We start from the raw sequence: 23651 nt of genomic DNA on the forward strand, positions 1-23651 counted from the left end.
AGACCTTCTTTCATCTTCAGAGCACAAATTAAGATATTTTTGATGAAATCTGAGAGCTTTCTGACACGTTCAAGGCCCAGAAAGGTAGTAAGGACATTATTAAAATATTCCATCTGACATCCGTGGTTCAACCTTAATGTTATGAAGCTACGGCTTGACAGTGTGCACCCACAGTTACTTTGCGTGTTAAAGAGCATCATGAACATTCTGCAAATTTTCTCCTTGTGCTTCACAAAAGAAAGTCAGACAGTTTTGAGTGAGTACGTATGACCTGATTTCATTTGTTACTGCCACAGAGCATCTGATGAGAGGTGTACAAGCAGGTTTTTTTGTATTACACTGTTTATACTCTTGACAAACATCGAACGTTTGTCAACAGCCTTACTGTTGTCGTACCAAGCGGAGAATGCTGAAACATGGGTATTTTGATCTGTGCTGAAGGTCTGCAAGCAGTATAATTAACAACTCGGCAGCTCGCACTAGTGGATTTGAATTAAGGGATACTCGAAATGAGCTATGTGCAGCGTGAAATCAACCCTGTCCCAATGCTTAGTTCCCCTTAGTTCTTTTCCAAAACCTACCACAGTTTATGACTACCACTCGATTATATTTCCACCTTATTACATGCAAGCTCTGTCAATTTTGATGAAATCCAAGGTGCAGACATTATGGCTAACGTCACTTTTTCATGCCACAGTTCTTCTACAGTAGCTTGCATCTAGCTTGTGGACAGTTTGCAACATGCTACATTGGCTCTTTGTGGGACAGTCCCACCTCACTAATTATATAGGTGGAAGAATTGATTTTACACTTTATGATGTCAGAATAGCACAAAGGAACCGATGTTGTCTTTCATCCTCCTTTTATAGTACCTCCATCTTTGGCTGACATTGCGTTCTGTTAGCACAGCTGTTCAAACCGGCCTCTCTTGCCAACGGCAACACCGTAACCCACCTGACACTGTCATCACCGAGGGCAGCCGTAGAGGGCCCTCATAACCACAGCCCTCTTTTGACAGACCGTGGGTTGCTCGCGATCGCATCTTGCGTGGTTTCCACAGGACGGCTTTTGAAGTGATTCAGAAAGGAGAGCTTTTGTCTGCGAGAGCTGTTTGATGTATTATCTATCGACCCATAGTTTCTGTAATCAGCAAGGTAAACAGATCAGGCTGATGAGATTCAATGGCAATGATAACAGGAGAGAAAGCATCATGTTTTACCTTCACAAATGAGCCTCTGCGTCATTTGCATGTGAAACACAGGAAAGCTGAGTCAGAAAGGAGGACCCTTGGATTTAAAATCTCCACCTTTGATCAGTGTCCTAAACCACACGAAGGCTTAACATTGTTGCTTTTGAACTTTGCATTGTGTTTCTTTCCCTGTTAGCTTTGTGCCGTTTTGTTACCTTACACTTTTTAAATCTCCTGTAACACACTCGTATATTTTTAACAGGCCTGTACGTGTAGGTCTGTAGAGACTGCTATTTTGGACAGACAGAATCAAAGTTTATCTTTCATTTTATTCAGTTCTTTTTCATTTATCTGGGATATTTAGCATCTATTAATTATTCGTAGAAAGTATGGCTCTCAATTGATTAACAAATGTACGAAATTTAAATCTCATTAAGCACAGTTCATATATCAGTCATATATATCAATATTTGCTGAGAAAAGTCAAAGCCCAAATTTAACTGATATCATTGGCCAACACCTTGTGTCTTGCTGCTTTTTTTGCCGTTTTGCGTTTAAAAATTCTAATTTGAAAGCTGAAACTTTTTCATATGAAAAGTAACACACAATGCTTATTTATTGAGATTTCTTGTATGGGAAGCACTGTACAAATAATGTTTCACCAAGTTTTGTTCACGTGCTAACTGAACAGCATTGATTGGTCCTTGGGATTTAAGAATCATATCGGTTTAAAATGAGAATCAATTTAAATAAAGAAATTAATATTTTCAACCCAGCCTTAGCTGAAAGTGTCCTTTTATCTGGCTTGAAGCCTTGCAGCTGAGTTTGGATCCATGCAGACTCTCATCAGATCTAATGAAAAAACCAAGCGCAGTGAAGAAAGTGAAGTTGGCTCAGATTCATCTGCCGTTTTGCATGACTCATTGCATTTGGAAAATTTGGACATTATGGACCCCATAGGTTATCTGTAAACTCCACAAACAGCATGAACAGCGTTTAACAACCACAAAATGTGTAGTGCAGTGTCTACACAGAGCAAGTGTGAAGAAGACCACAACCACCAGTGGGCAGTAGAGTGGACCACTGCGCAATACCTCAGATGTTGGTGCTTGCGAGTGAAGCTTTGATTTGTCAGAATTGCTCAAGCGTGTTAAACGTCAATGAATAATTGTACAGTTTGTACCTTGAAAGACATCTTTGTGGTAAATCACATGCAATTCCTTGATGCTATTATGCTGCATACATTGAATGCAGTCATACAAGTGCATATGTGCTTATATTTCTTTGGTCACTTTGAATGAAGAGCCCTGCAGCTGAAAAAAAAAATGAATGTGCACCTGTAAAAGCAAAAAGGAAAGAAGGAATCTTTTACTGATATAAACTGTGCTTTCCCTATAGGAGCAGTACATAAAAGAACTGTTCAATTTAGGTAGTCTTGAAGTCAGCGTTTCTGTTGGCGAGCTAGCCCTAGGCTGTGGTTCACCTGGTCTCACATTCACGCTAATTAAAATCCTGTGGTCATTATTATAAATCGGTTCAATTAGAACGCAGGTGCGGGGGAAGCATTAAATAACACTGAGGTACCCCGAGGTGTCAGTCATTTAATCTGCGAATCACTAGAGTTGTCATGAAAATATGTTGAAATATAAGATCCCTGTTTTGCATTAAGCCAGTGTGGATGTCAACACTCACCAATGGTTGCCAGATCCCGTCATGGTGTGCTTATATTCATCCACGTTCTTGTTTTGCACAGCTGGTACCCTCATTCTAATTATGCTCTCATTGTTCGGTGTTACCTGGCGTTGAGGCTTTGAGCTGAACCTGGCAACCGCAACATCCTGCTGTGGTACAAACGAGAGCCACTTATGATATGTGTGTGTTTGTGTGTGTAGAGGAAACTCTGGCTTCTTCTGCCTTGGTACCTCAAGCTCTGGGTTCAGCAATCCCGCTCTCATTTTCCGGGAAACGTTTTAAGGAGACTTTTGAAAGAGAGATTGTTTTCTTCCTATGTTTTATGAGTTTGTGAGTCATGGGTTTATTGCATCACAAAATACTGATCATGTCCAACTGCGTTGCCAGTACCTCCCTTCACTTGGGTTGAGCAAAAATCTGGAACACATGCTTTTGAAGTTCAGACATCAAACTTCAGCACATTTGAGGAATGCCTTTGTGCATTTTACAACATTTTGTTGAGCTTCAATTAGCAGCAACCATCATAACGCAGCAATTTTTCTTTGGCTGATCATTGATTGGTTGCTCAAATCTGACTGATGGAATTGTTTCCTAGATGTCTGACCTTTGTTTCAGTAAATCTACAGTAACCTATTCAGTTTTCTGCTCATTTGACAGCTAAAATGCCAACGACAACACGGTTTCCATTTGGGATCTGACTTTGAAGTCCCACCTTTAAAAGAGAGCTCTTCCTTTGATAATCACTAAATCACCCACCCATCGTCCGCTCTGGTGTCCATATAACAATGAATCTTCAGGTGGAATGGTGAAGAGCACAAGCCCGCCTGATTTAGAGGGCTCACGTGAACCCCATCCAGTGGCAAGACTAATTTGTGCACATGTGCAATGTGTCAGTCTCACTCTTTCTCTTTCTTTTCTCCTTTTGCGTCTTGGATTGTGTCAGTATTCAGCTGTATTTATGAACACACACAAAGAACTGCTGAAGACCACTACCTCTTTGTCAAGTTCATTGATTAAAGGCTCTATCAATCTCCTAACAGTGCTTTGACCAGCTTTAAGGTTGTTGATGTCACATATATTTTCCACACAGACATTTTTTCCCCTGACAGAAAATTTCATCAGACCTCAGCAGGTTGATCCAGATGCAGTGTTGAAAGGCGGACACCTCTGAGGCTGCTTATCCAGATCCTGACTCTTCCTTTAACACCTTTGTTTCAGTTTTAATGTGAATGCTTCATTGTGTTCAATTCCTGCTCTCGAGGCAGCATTTCCCACATCTCATCTCCTCTGAACAGAATGCTGGATTCATGAGTAGTGTTTTTGTTGTGATTCACACATCCTTTAAAACTTGGATTGTGTAGTATATGAAAATGGTCTTCTTGACACTTATTAATACCATCTGCAACATCACAGAGTAAACCTCATTTGGAACAACAGTGTCAGAGTTTCTGTATTGTCACTAGGCTTGGCTGAGTGTAGTCCTTTACTACACAGTGGCAAAAAAGGTTTCTATTAAAAATAATAAAATTAAAAAAATTCCACAATTTTAATAAAAGCATATCCAGATAGAAGAACCTTTTCTGGTCTTCTAATCAAGTTAAAAGGATCTGGGATTACACACAATGTGGTATTTATTAAAAGCTCTTGACAGAAAGCATCATTTTTCAAAAAATACATAAAAAATGGAAGTCATTCATATAATGACTTAAGTACACCTCTTCTATGATGAAATATTAGAATACATTTTAATTGGCCATAAGACAAATATATAATGTCCTGAATCATAAAGGGGAAAAAGGATAATTACAAAGAAAATAAAACCATATTTAGTTTGGTATTATATTTTATTGATATTTCTTAGAAAAACAAAATGGTACAGCAGTGATTAAAAAAAAATACAAAAATACAAAAAAAGTTATAAACTTGTTATATGGTGGAACCAACCTCTGTAAACATACAGTGGTGGAAAAATGGCCCCTTAAGGCCCTCACGACTGTGACAAGTTCAATAAGTTTCCTAAATTTTCAGATAATTTGACTTTCAATTTGAGCTTTCAAGGTTAGTTCAGGTTGTAAAATATATTTTGATGTGACTCCCTAAAAACATAATGATATTTATGAATTAATTCATTATTGGTGAATAATATCTTGAAGTGATGTGATACACTCTTAATGTATGTATTCAAAGAGCAAAGAAAATGTTTTTACTTTTAAATTCATGTTTACCAAATGGCATTTTCTTTTAGAGTTGTTTAAATTTTTAACAATGGTGTAAAATTGTACAAATCCTCATGAGCCATGTTAAACCAACATGAATACAAGTGAGTTTTTTTTTTTTTTTTTGTCTTGGAAACTCTTATTTGTCTCTGACCCACATAAAAAGAGGTTAGATGTTGATGTTTTGGATTATGGTTATAAATGTCCATGTAGATTGTACATGCATAGACATAAAGCTTATTTTATTGTTTTATGACCCTTCAGAGGAGATCTAAATGTGTTTGTTATCATTTCATTGCTTGTGTCAAAATCACACAAACATCTTTTCTTAGTTCCTTCAAGCTAAACCCAAGTGTGTATTTTCTTACTGGCCAAAACTCAGCAAGCCTTTTTCGGCTTAGCGTCCGTTTATAAACTCGTAAACTCTCAACATGAAGTACAGTCCAACTAATCCTAACTCTGAGAGAGTGTTTACATCAAGGATAAAACAGTGAGGAAACGGGATGTGAGGCATTCCACGATGAAGCACAATTTCTTGTAAATATTGTAATTGCCTGCATTATATCATCAAATGGAGAGTGTGGTCCATGTGGGAAGAGTGAGATGCCAATATTGTATGTTGTTGTTGGCAGAGACAGCCCCCTAAACTCTGTTCTGCTTTAGGGCCAAGTGGTAACAGTTGTGAGGAATTGTGGTGGCAGCAAACGCTCACTGTCACACCCCAGGAGGAGAAATTACCCCAGTTAGTTGCAGAGAATTAACACGCTGCCCTAGTAGTGATTGAACCAGCAAGGAAAAACAAGCAGAATTTGAAACAGCGCCGTGGGAGGGACTCTTTCACTAACACACACATTCAGGAATACACATCCATGCAAGCATACATTCATCACAGTACAGCACACTTGTATTTATAATCTTCTTTCACAACATATTCCCTGTAGAATAGTAGCCCGTTCTACAACAATTCCACTCACCGCAGTGGTTGACACAGATGACTCGCCTTTTTAGTGAAGAATTAGCTTTTAGGCTTTCTTTACACCACTCAGTGTAAAATTATATTATTATGTATAATTAGCACACATTAACAAGATATTGTGTGAACAGTATTCACACTGTGAGCATAAGCAACGCTGTAGAGTTTTGGTACTGAGGCTGTTTTTGCCACATACAGTGGGGCAAAAAGTATTTAGTCAGCCACCAATTGTGCAAGTTCTCCCACTTAAAAAGATGAGAGAGGCCTGTAATTTTCATCATAGGTATACCTCAACTATGAGACAAAATGAGAAAAAAAATCCAGAAAATCACATTGTAGGATTTTTAAAGAATTTATTTGCAAATTATGGTGGAAAATAAGTATTTGGTCAATAACAAAATTTCATCTCAATACTTTGTTATATACCCTTTGTTGGCAATGACAGAGGTCAAACGTTTTCTGTAAGTCTTCACAAGGTTTTCACACAATGTTGCTGGTATTTTGGCCCATTCCTCCATGCAGATCTCCTCTAGAGCAGTAATGTTTTAGGGCTGTCGCTGGGCAACACGGACTCCAAAGATTTTCGATGGGGTTGAGATCTGGAGACTGGCTAGGCCACTCCAGGACCTTGAAATGCTTCTTACAAAGCCACTCCTTCGTTGCCCGGGCGGTGTGTTTGAGATCATTGTCATGCTGAAAGACTCAGCCACGTTTCATCTTCAATGTCCTTGCTGATGGAAGGAGGTTTTCACTTAAAATATCACGATACATGGCCCCATTCATTCTTTCGTTTACACGGATCAGTCGTCCTGGTCCCTTTGCAGAAAAACAGCCCCAAAGCATGATGTTTCCACCCCCATGCTTCACAGTAGGTATGGTATTCTTTGGATGCAACTCAGCATTCTTTCTCCTCCAAACACGACAAGTTGAGTTTTTACCAAAAAGTTCTATTTTGGTTTCATCTGACCATATGATCATCCAAATGCTCTCTAGCAAACTTCAGACGGGCCCGGACATGTACTGGCTTAAGCAGGGGGACACGTCTGGCACTGCAGGATTTGAGTCCCTGGTGGCACAGTGTGTTACTGATGGTAGCCTTCGTTACTTTGGTCCCAGCTCTCTGCAGGTCATTCACTAGGTCCCCCCGTGTGGTTCTGGGATTTTTGCTCACAGTTCTTGTGATCATTTTGACCCCACGGGTGAGATCTTCGTGGAGCCCCAGATCGAGGAGATTATCAGTGGTCTTGTATGTGTTCCATTTTCTAATAATTGCTCCCACAGTTGATTTCTTCACACCAAGCTGCTTACCTATTGCAGATTCAGTCTTCCCAGCCTGGTGCAGGTCTACAGTTTTGTTTCTGGTGTCCTTTGACAGCTCTTTGGTCTTGGCCATGGTGGAGTTTGGAGTTGGACTGTTTGAGGTTGTGGACAGGTGTCTTTTATACTGATAACGAGTTCAAACAGATGCCATTAATACAGGTAACGAGTGGAGGACAGAGGAGCCTCTTAAAGAAGTTGTTACAGGTCTGTGAGAGCCAGAAATCTTGCTTGTTTGTAGGTGACCAAATACTTATTTTACTGAGGAATTTACCAATTAATTCTTTAAAAATCCTACAATGTGATTTTCTGGATTTTATTTCCTCATTTTGTCTCTCATAGTTGAGGTATACCTATGATGAAAATTACATCTTTTTAAGTGGGAGAACTTGCACAATTGGTGGCTGACTAAATACTTTTTTGCCCCACTGTATATTGCATTGAACTCAGATTTATAGTGTATATTAATGTTTTCTGCTATGTCATTGCAATTTTTTGCATCTGACATTTACCCTACACATTATTTGAAAGAAGAAGAAAAAAAGACATCTGAAGGGCTTTTTTTGTTGTTGTTTAAAACCTATAAGACTTTTGTTAATCTATTAATCCAAGTCTTCAATCTACAAATAAATAGAGCACATCAAAAATGGTCAACAGCAACTCAACTGCTCTTGCTTGATGTGCAAGAACAAACCTCATTAGTTCTTGCAGAAGCTCCAACGTTCTAACATGGCACAAGAGGAAACCTCCTTGTTCAAGCAAGCATGTTTGAGCTTCCTTTTACTTTTATTTGATTTTCTCAATGTATCTGCATTGATCAATCTTTATTTGTGAATAAAAGCGTAAATTAAATATTTTTATTAGGGCAGCACAATTAATTGAATTTCTAATCGTGATTACAATTACGAATGCCACAATAACGTAATCGTTTATAGGCGCAATTACAGTCCACTCATAGTATTCTGCGTGCTTAAGATGTGTCTTTTTTTTCCTACAGGTTATCTTAAGGGGTTTTTCCATTGTTTTAATTTTTGTTATAGTATAACATTATAATACCATGCATTTTTTTAAAGTACTTTTTGTTCCGTTACTTCATGTCCTCACTCAGAGGCTATGTTGGAGGTGTTCAGTAACCATTGCGATGAGGAACTGAATTTTTTTGCACCATCCTCCACATTGGTGCAGACAGCACGGCTGTCTGGATCTCTTTACTGCAGACACGCATGAGCCCCCACAGCCACGCAACCCAGCGGGCTCTTCTACGGCAACAGCGGCTTTGCAGGAAAAGGGGGGTACGGGTTTCTCAGGGTGACGTAGTTTTCGTTACAGGCTCCCTGGCAGAGTCACATGGCTGCAGGCCCAGTCAGACTTCCTGTGGGGCATGCGGGGTGAGAGGGGTAAATTTCTCCCAGGGAGCTGTGATAGATCCCAGCACCTTAGAAATGTCCTGCAACTCAGTCACGTGAGCAGACAGATGTTGTACTGCTCACAGTAGTAGAGTGATTTGAATCTTTTAAATCATTCACCAAAAGTGTTCATTCATTCAAGTCAGCTGGTGGCACCAAGCTATTGTCTTTTTGTGAGTAATCGAATTATTCATTCACCCAAGTTTTTTAACACAGATTTATGAGAGTCATTGTAGGAAGGGTTCTAAAAGAATCACATGTTGCATATGAACACACTAGCTCACAGTGCCTCTCATGATCCAGTGCTGCTGTACTGAAAGTTTGAGGTTTTATGTTGTCCTTTTAAGGAATAGTTCACCCAAAATAATTTTATTTGAAATTTAAAATTTACTCACCCTCAGGCTATACAAGATGTACATTATTTTTTTCTTAATCAGAGCAGGTTTAGAGAAATTTAGCATTACATCACTTACTCACCGATGGATTGTCTACAGTGAATGGGTGTCATCACAATTAGTTCCAACACCTGATAAAAACAAAACAGTAATGGACAAGTAATCGATGTGGCTCCAGTCTATTAATTAATGTCCTGTGAAGTATTTAAACGGTACTGTGGAGTGTTTAAATTGAACAAATTCGTCATTAAGGTATTGTAACTTAAAAAACTGTCACTTCTGGCCAAAATACTAGTCCATAATCCATAATAATGCTTCCTCCAGTGAAAAAGCCAACCCCTTGTGGTCCTCACAACAAATGATGTTTTATTAACAAGGTTCAGGAGGAGCACCATCAGATAATCAACCAATCTGGCACAGGTGTAACTCGTTTAGCTAATCATCCTAACTAGCACACATATGCATATATATGCAGCCTACTTGCCTCTATCCTACGACAGTTTTCCGGCATCCCTCCTCCACTCCCAACAACTCACTCTTTAAAAACCTGTTAAATGGTTAACGGTAAGTTCCCCTAATATACACTGAACAAAATTATAAATGCAACACTTTTGTTTTTGCCCCCATTTTTCATGAGCTGAACTCAAAGATCTAAGACTTTTTCTATGTACACAAAAGGCCTATTTCTCTCAAATATTGTTCACAAATCTGTCTAAATCTGTGTTAGTGAGCACTTCTCCTTTGCCGAGATACTCCATCCACCTCACAGGTGTGGCGTATCAAGATGCTGATTAGACAGCATGATTATTGCACAGGTGTGCCTTAGGCTGGCCACAATAAAAGGCCACTCTAAAATGTGCAGTTTTATCACACAGCACAAAGCCACAGATGTCGCAAGTTTTGAGGGAGCGTGCAATTGGCATGCTGACTGCAGGAATGTCCACCAGAGCTGTTCCCCGTGAATTGAATGTTCATTTCTCTACCATAAGCCATCTTTCATCCAACCGGCCTCACAACCGCAGACCACGTGTAACCACACCAGCCCAGGACCTCCACATCCAGCATCTTCACCTCCAAGATAGTCTAAGCCCAGCCACCCGGACAGCTGCTGCAACAATCAGTTTGCATAACCAAAGAATTTCTGCACAAACTGTCAGAAACCGTCTCAGGGAAGCTCATCTGCATGCTCGTCGTCCTCATCGGGGTCTCGACCTGACTGCAGTTCGTCGTCATAACCGACTTGAGTGGGCAAATGCTCACATTCGATGGCATCTGGCACTTTGGAGAGGTGTTCTCTTCACAGATGAATCCCGGTTTTCACTGTACAGGGCAGATGGCAGACAGCGTGTATGGCGCCGTGTGGGTGAGCAGTTTGCTGATGTCAACGTTGTGGATCGGTGGGGTTATGGTATGGGCAGGCGTATGTTATGGACAACGAACACAGGTGCGTTTTATTGATGGCATTTTGAATGCACAGAGATACCGTGACGAGATCCTGAGGCCCATTGTTGTGCCATTCATCCACGACCATCACCTCATGTTGCAGCATGATAATGCACGGCCCCATGTTGCAAGGATCTGTACACAATTCCTGGAAGCTGAAAACATCCCAGTTCTTGCATGGCCAGCATACTCACCGGACATGTCACCCATTGAGCATGTTTGGGATGCTCTGGATCGACGTATACGACAGCGTGTTCCAGTTCCTGCCAATATCCAGCAACTTCACACAGCCATTGAAGAGGATTGGACCAACATTCCACAGGCCACAATCAACAACCTGATCAACTCTATGCGAAGGAGATATGTTGCACTACGTGAGGCAAATGGTGTGGCGTGGTCACACCAGATACTGACTGGTTTTCGGAATGTCACAGTCCACTTCAACTTCCTGTGATGTTTAAACAACACCTATATAAGATCAGCCACAATTTGGAATTTTTTGTAGGAAACTCATAATGGTAGGAAACGGATCAACTACTTTCTGCTTGTAAGTGAGGCACAAGATCAGCCCATAGCGTGAGACATGTTCTGATAACAGAGACTAATTTATAGGAAACAGATTTTAATGCAGAAGAATCTCTCCAGTGAGTCACTGCTGGAAGACTCTGGTTTGGGAATGGAGCGGGAACACTGGAATTGCTTGCTGTAAGCTGAGAGAGACGGACAGAGTGGGAGAGAACTGGCAGAGAGGACAGGACAGGACACGGATTGTCAACATCCACCCTTCCTTTGCAGACCGCCTCTCGGAAGGATTTGCAGTGACTTTTTCAAACGATTGGCAGTTAGCGCCTGGAAAGGCGGCTCAGGTCCAAGAGCAAATCACTGCCCTCTATTATTCCCAGAATCGGAAGTGTCCCATTCCACATTACAAGCAGGTACGGAAATGGACCTGTTAACTGCTTTGGTTTGTCCTTGTGAAAAGCATCTGGCACAGAATGAAAGATAATCACGACCGGTTGTTTAGAGAAAGACGCTTGCTCTGATGGGTCTGGAGGTGGGGCGACCCAAAGTGTTTGAGATATATGGCGGGATGGTGAGAAAGAAAATGCATACATGAGGTCATATGCGAGAACATCTGTGTCTGATTGGTGTCTCTCTCAGAGGGTTCACGTTTTTACAGCATCACGTGCAGTGTTGACATTAGGATATCCTCAAAAAATTTTTGGTGTTTGTGGGCCAAATTTCACACTGCCTAATAGTCGAACATGTTTTAGGAGACAAAGGCAGTTCAAGTCAAGTGCTGATGGGACCTTCATCTAAATGTTTATTTCTTATAATGCCTTCTTTCCCTGTTGCTTTGGGGGTTTTTTTATTGGTTGAGACAAAATATCACTTTACCAATAAAAAAAGTTAAATAAAGTTTATTGTAATATTATAAACATTATGATTTTCTGTAAAGCTACTTTGAAACTGTGTATTGTGGAATGCACTGTATAAATACATTTTACTTGATTACTGAAAATTAATTAATGAACGGGTCAGTATCATGATGTTCATTTTTTTTTCTGTTTTTTTTTTTTTGGTACAGTACAAAAATAGATGAAAAACAAAATGCTATTTTTCATCAAAGTCATGTGGTGCGGGTCTCCAAAAATATCAAGTAATTTGACCTTTTTATTTTGTTTTACACTATATATATATATATATTATACATAATATTTCGTTATGTAATGTTTTTGTAAATGATTCAGATGTGTACACTCCCGTGTATTCACAAAATAAAAATTAAAATAAAAAGTGTTACTTTATGGTTATACCACATGACCGAGTCATTGGATTTTCTTTTCTTGAAAACAGTAGACATTTTTTTCAAAACCCTATAAAAGCAACATGCTAAGTACATTTATGAACTTGCATTTTAAACTAGATTTTTTATTTTATTTAAAAAATATATTTTATTTTTTCTTCAGTGCAAGCACTCTTATTTGTCATTTGACTCACACTCATTTACATCTCTATTTGAGTTTGTGTGTGTGTGTGTGTGTGTGTGGATACACATTGTCTGTGCTCCACAATGTGGGTTTAGAGGTTTATTCAGTATAATAGCATTTTAAATAAACAGCCCTTGCTTGGAACAGGCTCCGCTTTGTTATGTGGCTGATAGTTGCAGCCCAAGCCAGAGAAGGCAGCTGTCATATATCTGTGCAAACACTGAGTTCGGAAATTGAGAATTATGTCACTGGAATGGCAAGCTTATGTGAGGGGAACCGGCAGGCAGGCCTGTTTTCCCATGAGTCCACTGCTGCCAGTAGAGAGTTACTGAATTGTTACGAGAGTCTGAAGCTAAATCTTACCTTATGTTTGTGGCACTTGCTTCTGTCTGTTACGTTTGTTTTTCTTTGACACTCTCGAATACTTTGTATTTCTTCTGCATTAATCTGATGTATGTCCCCTTCAGATGATGCTCTTCATTATTTCAGTGGCTTGGTCCACATTTGTGGTCTCTGGACCTCCTGTTGGACACGCTAATTTTCTCCTACCACACGCACGGCCTCAAGTTAAGCCATATGTGACACAGTTCTTTGCTTCTGAGGCCTGGAGCAAAATGGGCGTGCAGCTTTGACGGTCTCAGCTCAAATAAATAATGTCCTTTAAGGAATGTTATGGGTTCAATAATCTATTTTGCCATCACGTTGTTTCAAACGCACATCACTTTTTGTGTGTGTGTGTGAAACACAAAAAGGGACATTTTGAACTCTTGTTTTTAATATTCTTTTTCTGTGAAATTGCAATAAACAAAATTTCAGAAAGGACATAAAAGCGCTATAAAAGCCAGAGAAACAAATTAAATTTATGTCAGTATTCACTGAGAATCTTGACATCCACCACAGCTCTCCTTTGTGTTTGACACTCTAAAAAAAAATGGTGCTATATAGCACTAAAAGTGGTTCTTTGGCTAGTAATCATAGGGGAACCACTTTTGGTGCTGTATAGCAGCAAATCTTGGTGCTTCAGTGGTTCTTCACCGGTTCTTTGGCATGACTGAGGGGCTATATAGCACCACTACCATATACAGAACCTGTTATGCCCCTTTAAGGTTCTTTACAAGCCAAAGAACCACTGTTGGTGCTGTTTAGCACCATTTTTGTTAAAGAAATATAATGCAATATGGCTCCTCTTATGGTTCTACATATCACCATTTGACAAAGGTGCTGTATAGCACCTTTAAAAGATATGGTGCTATATAGCACCAAAAGTGGTTCCCCTATGATTACGAGCCAAGAACCACTTTTAGTGCTATATAGCACCTTTTTTTTTTTTTTTTTAAGAGTGCAGAGTATTACATTCTCATTACAGTAGAAGGAGAGATTTTCACAAGATGTTTTTAAAGGAATAGTTCACCCCAAAACTAAAATTATTTCATTATTTCCTTGTTACTGAAGTTAGAAATCATTCTTTTGAATCAATTCCTTTTTCCATTACAGTTGTGCTCGTAAGTTTGCACACCCCTTGCAGAATATGCTAAATGTTTTGCATATTCTGCAAAGGGTATGTAAACGTATGAGCACAACTGTGTCTATTACACTAACTACTTTTTTCATTTGTTTACTTTTGTTTTCTGCTTTGAAACTCATCTTTTGTCTGTTTAACAAATTTTATACTACTGTTGTACTGTATACTAGTAGTTACAACTGGTAATAGTGCTTAACTTGTATTGAACTTGGAGTATTATTTCAATAAAACTGAAGCATGTGTTTGTAACGGTGATATTCTGAAAAAGAAAAGTGAAAAACATTCACTTTTTGACCTCTGGCTGCATCTGTCATTTTTGACCGTAATCAAAGCTCTGCTGCCAAACTGGCTTTCATCCTTCAGAAATGTGTTCAGATCTGTTCAGAGCTGCCAGATTAATACTCATGAACCTGTTCCTGGTCTGTATCGTAGCCAGGAAACCTGCACCTTCATCCAACCGTGCCTCTGGCCAGACCACTGCAGTCATCAGTGTGTTCTCTCCCAGCCTCGAAGTTAGATATGATATAAAAAATACATTTTAAATTAAATGATATAAAATATAATACATAAAACATATCATCTCGTTTCACTTTCACTTATTCTTTACATGGAGCCAATCTGTGGGACTCCTCTATTGGTCAAACATATTTTTGCTATATATAAAATCTTAAATATTGTTGTTACACAGAGAAAGATGTGACTTCTACACATATCCTTGTGTTTCCATCCTCCTTATTCACGTGTTTAAATGGAAAACCAAAGTCTGCTTTGACCGCACATTCACACATGGTAAAATGACCGTAATGCATTTCAAAATATGCCTTTATCTTAGTTCTTAGTGGTATTGTGTTTCCATTGGTGTTTTTTGGCTTCATTTTGGCTCTTGATTTATATCTTTTTGTACCTATCAGCTGACACGACACATTATATATATAACCTTTGGTTCTTCCACTCTTTCCACCAATAACAGTAATGCTGTGAGTGACGGCTGTTTTGGCTTCTGTATCAGAGTCTGAAATGTGTTGGAGATTCTTCTTCATCAGGCTTCATCAAAACAGCTTGTTGCACAGTGGAGCAAGGCTTATTTGAGTTGGCAGGCTGATGGCAGCAAGAAGAAGAAAAAAAACGTACAACTTCCCGTTTCTACTGAATTACATCCAGCTCGCTGCTGCTAGGTATTGAAATTCTGTCAGTAAGCGGCTCGTTTTACAGTCGTGGTTTCTGTTCAAGTGTGTGTTCTGCTCTACCTCAAAGTCCATACAGGTCAACCTGTTCACTACCTCTCCTTTTTTCTCCCTCTTTCTTTTTGTCTTTAACCATTTTCTCATTAATCTCTCTTTTCTTTCCGTTTCATTCTTTCATTTTATTTCTCACTCTCTGCTTCATTTCTTTCACTCATTCTCTTTCTACTCTGGAAAGAGTCTTTCAGCAAGGTTAGTGTTTTTAGAGCAGGGCGGAGGGAAGCCACACAACTAGATCTGCGCTAAAGCAAAACGGCCAATTAACTTTCTATTTAATCATACATTATATTGTATTAAACGTACTCTGTAATGATCCATGGTATTTTGTGCTTAAGTTAACTTTTTTCTTTTCATTTTTTAATTTTGTCAGATGCTGCATTTTTATTTTTTATTTTTTTTGCTCTGCAGTTCATGTTCTGCTCGCTTCAGCTTCTTAAAGAAAATGAGAAGATTCCGTTCAGATGGCAGTCTTCTCAAGTGTGTGATACAAAGTTAATGTACCAATGCGCATAATAGATTTACACTTAAAAATGGGTTTGGAAAATCTCAAAGGATTCTCATCAAACTCAGTCAAAGCTCTAAACTCTGCACACTGCATAAATAATTTTATTTTATATGTTGCCCCTCATATGTATGAACAATTTCAATAAGCAATGTGGAACATGCAAGTGAAGTTTTGTTGCATCTAGGTGATAGCTATTAAACCTAAATAAAATTAAGGTGATTATTTGTCCATAAAATGTTATTTCTCAATAAAATAGCTTAAGCACATATATTTAGAGAGGAGTGATGGACAAAAATAAATAAAATGTTGTCTGTCTTTGATATTAAAACTAAATTTCAGTTGATTGATTGTGAATATAATAACCTCTGATATGTGTGCACTGTGATGATAAATGAAAAATCTGGCTACATCTTTTCATTCATAAATATTGTCTCGAGTGAGAATTTCCAGGAATACAGTGAAATAAAGTTACAGTAGTTGCATGTTGCTTTGGTGACAGAGGCTGATGGCTACAACAAATTGTCCTGGGAAATTCTAAATGGCACATTTCCCAGTGATGTTCAGTCCCTACTCTCTTATATTTTCTAAGATAAAACAGACCTCATAAAAATGATTTTATAGTGGATTAGTTCCAGGACTCTGAAACTGACAGAAAAACACTGCAAATCATGAAACAGATGGTTATTTATTTAAGTACAGTAGCGCAGGTCTAGTGATGGGTACAATATAATGTAAACCGTGAATTACATTTTTACAGTTTGATTACAGGTATTTTTAATCGAAGATCCAGTTTTAGTTTGAATAAAAGATCTAATTTACGCATTGTGTCCTGATCCCATTCCTATAACTCTTCTGTCTCTTTCTACTTCTGAATACAATTCTAAATAGCACATCGAGTGTGGAATTGTGGCATTCATCAGAAGGAGTGAGTCTGTGTCTGTATCTCTTCAGATCCGTTACATTTCCTCTCAGAAAGTGGATTATAAACTTTCCTACTACATCCTACTTCTTCCAGGAAATCTGAAACTGTGTCTGTTTGATTATTTTAGTAATTTAATTTAAGTACTAATTAGAGGTCCAAGCACCAAAGCTGCTGGAATCAGTTGTGTTTGTACTGATTTTCTTCTTCCTCATTGTTTATTTTTTTGCTCTAAAAGAGTTTGTCAGAGACCATACATCGCAGAGACCCCAAAATCAGTAGTACGGTGTGTACTGTATACAGTCCTTTGGACACTATAATAAGCAAATTTACACTTTTGCAAGCATTCTAATACCACTTGGACTAAAATATAAATTATTTTTTTCCTCTGATCCCTTGGCCTGAATTAAATTGTTAAATGGATCTTATGATCTTATATAGATTTAAAAAAATATTTACCTTGAAAAACATTGTTTTTTCCCCCCCAAACTCGCCCCTTTTTTTGATTTCTAAGTCTTTTCATATGTATCACCTAGAGATGGTAATGAAAAAAAGATTTATAAAATAATTTCACAGAAACAAGCCAGTTTATTTTTTGATGCGACTGCTAATGACTAAATGAGTCAACGCAAAGTAAAAACTTGACAAAGGATGGAAGCATTTGATCAAAAAGTGAAAATTTGGTTTACATTTTCTATTGTGTAAGTGCTATCTTGAACTTGACAACATTCTAAAGATGCCAAATTTCACCAATTTTATGGAACTAGGGGGCGCTATAACTTAAGAAAACCTTAAATCTGTGCAACCGTGATGAAAAAAAACTTGATCCACAGCAATTGTATCCACATGGTCTGTTCTTTCAAATTTTCCAATTGTGGTCCAGCCTGCTTGGACAAAAGTTGTTGCCACTTGTGGCTATATTTTAGTAGTAATTGCACAGATGTCAGCAAACATAGACATACTAATACAGTCAATAAGGTCTCAGATGATGTGCGGTTTAGCCACAGCTACCAGCACACACAAACCACACATTTCTGGCCACTATAAATCCCCCACACACACCACAAAACGACGGCAGGAGAATACTTTCACATGTCGCGTGCTGCACTCGTTCTCTCTCTAGGATCATGTACTGAGACTGTTTTTAATGTTTGTTTTGCATTTGCAAGTCTTGGAAGTAATTATGAATGATGATCTTGTGTATTTCAAATGTCATTGATGACCTTGCTCACCTTGATCTTGTGGACTGACTTGGCTTGTTGTGTTTTTCAGAGATCATTGATGACCTTGCTCACCTTGTGGACAAGACGGACAGCCGCATCAAAAACGAGACGCACCGAGTCAAGCTGTTGGACACCAAGTCTGCTTCCTGTGGTGAGTTTTCTGCCTCTGTAGAGCCACTGAAGCTCTGGTTTTATGTACTCTGCATCAAGAGCCCGGCAACAATAAGCCTGTCCATTGTTCAGATTTACGGCCATCTCTCTTTTTCTGTCCCTTCTCTCCTCCCTTCTGCTTTCTAGTGCAGCCTGCAGAACTGAAAGGATTTAAGTCTGCCTGTAAATGGCAAAGTCAGATCTGCACATTATGATCGGTCTCAGTGCTGTGAGCTCTTACAGGCCCATCTGCATGTGATCTGTGTGTTTGTTATTGGAGCGGCAGTAAAGGTGAGATCAGGCTGAGACATTTAGAGAGGTCATTTACACAGATTTCTGGAAAGTTCTGCAAGACATTACAGTATTTTACATCTGTATACTTCAGAGTACTTTCTTCTGTGATCTCCATTTTGTTAGTCTGATTTTAAAGGGATAAATCACCCAAAATTACAATTTATTTCATTATTTAGTAACGTCATTTCAAACTTGTATGATTTTCTTCATACAAAAATGAAAAATGAGTTGTTGTTTTTTGAAGAACATCATGAGTACTCTTTTCAAGATAATGAAAGAGGACTGGAGCTGACGCGGTTCAAAATGACAAATAAGCACCATAAAATTATAATAAAAATGGTCCATACAGCTTGAATGCTGTACACAATTTTTTTCTTTTTTAGAATGTGTTTCACTCTCAAGATCTGTTGCTACTTCCAAATGTTGCCAACATTTATTATTTACCATTATGTGAACAGATTGTTCTTCTGAATCAGATCTTTTCAGTGAACTGGTTAAACTCATGAATCTCATGCACTCTGGAGCTGGGCAACATCTAAGTATACAAACATATCTTAGTATTTTTAGGCTGAATGGTGATATATATCTAGATTTTTTTTTTTATGATTTTCTATTTGGAAAAAAAGCACATCCTGCCAGTCCTATGAACTGTGCATAACGAAGGCTATGAAAAAAAAAAAAAGTGAATGTAACCACACTGGCTATAGTATGTGCAAAATAAAAGCGGGTTCAAATCACATTACATTCTATTATAACTTAACAATTAAAAACTAAACAAAATGCCTTTTAAAGCAGAATTAAAATCAGTAAATTAAAAATGAAAATAAATAATAACAAAAGCACTGACTAAATGTTAGTAGTAAGAAGAACAGACCTTCACTCATCTAAGAATAGTAACATTATTAGCCTACAATTGAGTTACCCCATTACAAATGTCCCTTTACAGTTACTGCTATCATAACATACACTTACATGAAGTTTTAAAATTCTACATGTGGCACATGTAATGTCCAGTAACAAATATTTTAGCAAAATGTATATTTTAGTCAAATTAGTGCACTCTTGTTTTATTGCACTCTGTCTGTTTGTGCCTCATTTCTGCTCACTCGGTTTTCAGATGCACTCGTAACATTAAACTATATATTGATATTAGCTGTATTGCCTCATCCTATAACAATCTATTGATATATCATAGAAACTTGATATACCACCCAGCCCTACTCAGAAGGGCGTTTCACACTGTGCTTAACCCCGGGTTATCATTATTCTAAACCCCGCTTTTAACCCCAGGTATATGGTACGTTTCACACTTGTAATTTAGAAGCAGTGTTAGAATGTTATAGCTAGATGCTTAGCAACAGACACCCAATCAAGTGCTTCATATTCACATGCTTTGGACAGTCACGGAAACACTGTGCTTTGTACAAACAGTCAGTATTTGAGGGGGAAAATGTCAAAAGGTGGCAGATCAAATGCGTCAACTGGCATGACAAAGAGACTGTTTCATTCTTATATTTATAGTCAGAAAAATCCGTTGAGGAAAAACTTGATAGTAAAGTCAGCAGTATATAATATGAGGATGTGCAATGGTAGAGCCTTTATGCAAGCAAGTTGTTCCCATGTCGGTCTAGTTAATGAAACTGACACAGCAAATATGAACATTAAGACAGGGTTTAGGAATCATTTTATGAACATTCCAGATTATTTGTTAACTCCGGGTAAATTATGAGCAGTGTATAGCAAGATAACCCAGGATTCTGTTTACCCTGGGTTTAGAATGACGCAGGGTTGACTAGTTCAGTCAAGACTAGTTCTGTGATCTCAAGCTTTCACATGACTTTAGGAGACTTAATATACAGACATATATAGTCTTCCACATAGGAGGAGTTATTATATAGCATTTATTTCTTTTTGAAGATTTGAAAGCTCCAGTATGCATTTATGTAAATGCAGGGAAAAGAACGACCAGTATACAGTGTTTAAATTTTCGTGTGTGTGAGTTTGGAACGGCATTGGGGTTGAGGAAATGATGACAGAAATTTCATTTATGGGTGAACTATTGCTTTAATTGCATTTTCTGTGATGTGATCAATGACTGCAGCCTCTCAGATTTCTCAAGTTTTGTGCACGCCAACCATGTCTGGACCGCTTAAATCATTTCACATGTGGTAAATGTTCAAGCATGTCTGCATACTTGAGCAGCAGACACAAAATATCTGTCTTCATTAAGCTCTTCATTAAAGGAATACTCCCCCCAAAATCCTTTGATTATTTACTCACCCTCATGTTTGTATTTCAGAAGAATATCTAAGCTGCTCTTTTCTGTGCCGTGAAAGTGAACTGTGATCAGGGGTTGTCAGACCTGAAGCATCTGGAATTGGCATATATGAATGAATATCATTTATAAAATATTCTTTGAATTTTAGTCTGTTCCTCACACAACGCTATCATATGGTTTCAAAGGCTTTTTTTTTTTTTCTGGATCTTGACTGCTCCTGTTTACAATATTCTGTATATATTGCATAGTATTCAAAGAGCAGCTTAAACATTCTTCTTAAGATCTCATTCTATCGCAGAAAAAATAAAGTCATACTTCATCTCCTGTTTTGTTCCATGCCATAAGAATTTGAAACAACATAATGGTGAGTAAATGTTGGAATGTGCTCAATTTTGGGTGAACTAACACTGTAATGCTGGTGTCTTTGGGGAATGAGAGACGTTCAGCAAATCTGCTCTGACTACAAACCTTTTTGGTGCAACTGGTTATACACTTGACAAACGTCGAACATGGCATAATAACTTTTTTTTGGTCATTGCTGTTGACCGGTAGATGGTAGAGCTTTTATCTCCAGAAATTTGTGATATCAAATTTCAGAAGTGATATCAAGACATTATTTTTTTAATTAGCTTTTTGTAGATATGAAATTGGTCATGAATAAATTTTTATGGTCATGTGCATGTGAAGGGTGTGAATAATAAAACCATTAATTTTTCTATTATGAGAGACTACGTCACTCCTTATTGTCTTGTAAAGATCCATCTTGAATTTTCCTGTGAAATAAATGCATTGACGTGCTTGGTCCTGCTCCTCTAATGTCACACATAATTCCATTTTGTTTGTCCAGAGGGCTCTACAGACTGAAGTTTGTTTGCAGATCCCAGAGCCGGAGGCCAGAGTTGCAGAGTTTTGCATTGATTCTCTGTCTCGCTCCTTTATTTCTCTACCCCTCGTCTTCTCGTCCCGCGTCTGTTTTTAACACCTAAGCATATTCATGTATTCAGTGAGGGAGAGGGGGGGGTGAACGAGGGGTTGATGAATGGAAAAATTCCTCACTGCCTTGTCGTCCGTACCCCACTTTTTTTTTTCTTTTTTTTTTTTGTCTATTCTTTCAACTTGTGTTCCCTGACTCACTTCACTCCTCACGTTTCCCAACTTTGTTTGACACTTGTCTTTGTCTTGTGGAAAGAAAATGTTGTAGAAAAATAACATGCCACAACACTTTTAAAGCTGTCTGATCATTCTCTCCTGTGGGCACACCATGTTTATAGAGTATCTCTCCTGTATTTGTCTTATTTTCGGACTATATGTATGCTGTTTACAGCAGTATGCTGTTTGTTCTAGAAGAGGATATTTTGCATATAATATCAGTTGTTCTGTTGGATCTGTAAGTGTCTACTTTCTATCTATTGTCTATTTGAGATTACTTTATTGCTTTATTCCTGTTTTTCATACATCCAGCTTCTTAAAACTGCCTGTGTTTTGGTGTGTGTATATGTATATCTATAAATGGCCTTTACTGACAAAAATCTTTCTGACCCTAAACATTTGAATGGTAGTGTATAGATATAGACCATAGGACTTCATCTTTACGTCAGAAATAGACTTTAGTACTGCAGTCAAATGCCAAAATAATAGCCAAATGTGTCATCATATTGTAATGTATGAAGTCTGATGTTATTTCATTGGCGTAATTAGTTTTTAATTTGTTTACATTCTACAGCCAAATACTTTACAACTGTCCTCTTTGGAAAGATGAAAAAAGGGCTATTAGGAACAACATTGACAGGCAGAGGAAAATTATCTGGTCAGAAAACGATTTAGTAAAATGAAGTTGAGGTTTATGTTTTGAGTCTTCAAGCCCCTGAATATTACAAGTTGAAGTTTAGATCCTCACAGGTCTCTCTTTCTCCCTCGGCTTTGATTTTAAATAAATAAAGGACAATTGGGAAGAATGTGTGTCCTTTGTTCTTCCCCCTGGGTGGCCACATAGGTCTTCTGCCCTCTGTGCACACTAATCTATTTGTCTAGCAAATATTATTGTTGTCATTGGGGCAGCGTGATTGGGTTACAGAGCTTATTTGATTACTTATAGAACTGTGACAGTTTGGCAGAGGTGAAAAAGAGGAGCAAACAGACGAGCCTGGGTGTGAAGCTCACTTTAAAGCATAGAAGTCTGACATTGTGAATGATGGTTTGTTTTACAAAACGTTCTTTAGGCTGATTTAAATCTGAATGACATTTCACCATTTGGCATTTAATACAGAAAAGATCATGTTCACTTGGAGAGTAAAACTTTTTCCCTTCATCTTGTAAAATGTCTTTCTACGGGTTTACCAGCTCAGTGGAGATTGAAAAACCTTTTTTTTTTTCATTTCTTTTTGGTGTTTGATATTTCACTTCTCTTGCCAATTTTCTTTTAAATAAATGTGGAATTGTCCAGTGGGATAGGGGTCTGTTCTCTAAAAAAAAAATCTGACATTGTTCCTTGTTACAGTCAAAATTATTTCCTAACTCACACCCTGCCCGCAGCAGGCATTTTTTTTTATAATACCAGCGTAAGTTAGTTCAGCACAGCTTCCTTTTGCCCTGTGCCTCAGTGCAGGCCAGCTGGCGCTGTGATCCCCAGTGGGAACACACAGCCACCAAGCCAAACTATGAGAGAAATGTAAACTAAAGTACGGAATCAGTCTGCAAATACAGTACCAGCCAGTGTCCATGACGAACAGCGCATATGTCAAAAATCCTGTCTGATTAGCCGAGATAAGCATGTTTTGAAAAGACGTGACAGATGATGGCGCGTCTGCTATGTTAGAGAGTTTGCACAAACAAAGGAAGCACTGAAGTTAGGCACGCTTGAGACAAGCATAGTCAGAAAATGCGTGTACTGAAAAAAT

The 23651-nt window shown here is 38.3% G+C and overlaps 1 protein-coding gene across 1 annotated transcript in view; it reads left to right on the forward strand.

Annotated features, from left to right (window-relative positions):
- stx8 (syntaxin 8) overlaps positions 1–23651 on the forward strand; it is a 54733-nt gene that overhangs the window by 28871 nt on the left and 2211 nt on the right. Inside the window, exon 7 of the mRNA XM_058778366.1 lies at positions 18082–18183. Within this exon, the coding sequence (XP_058634349.1) occupies positions 18082–18183 (102 nt within the window). The remainder of the gene's footprint in view (positions 1–18081; positions 18184–23651) is intronic.

Source organism: Onychostoma macrolepis, chromosome 06 (genome assembly GCF_012432095.1).
Source record: "Onychostoma macrolepis isolate SWU-2019 chromosome 06, ASM1243209v1, whole genome shotgun sequence".
Classification (NCBI taxonomy): domain Eukaryota; kingdom Metazoa; phylum Chordata; class Actinopteri; order Cypriniformes; family Cyprinidae; genus Onychostoma; species Onychostoma macrolepis.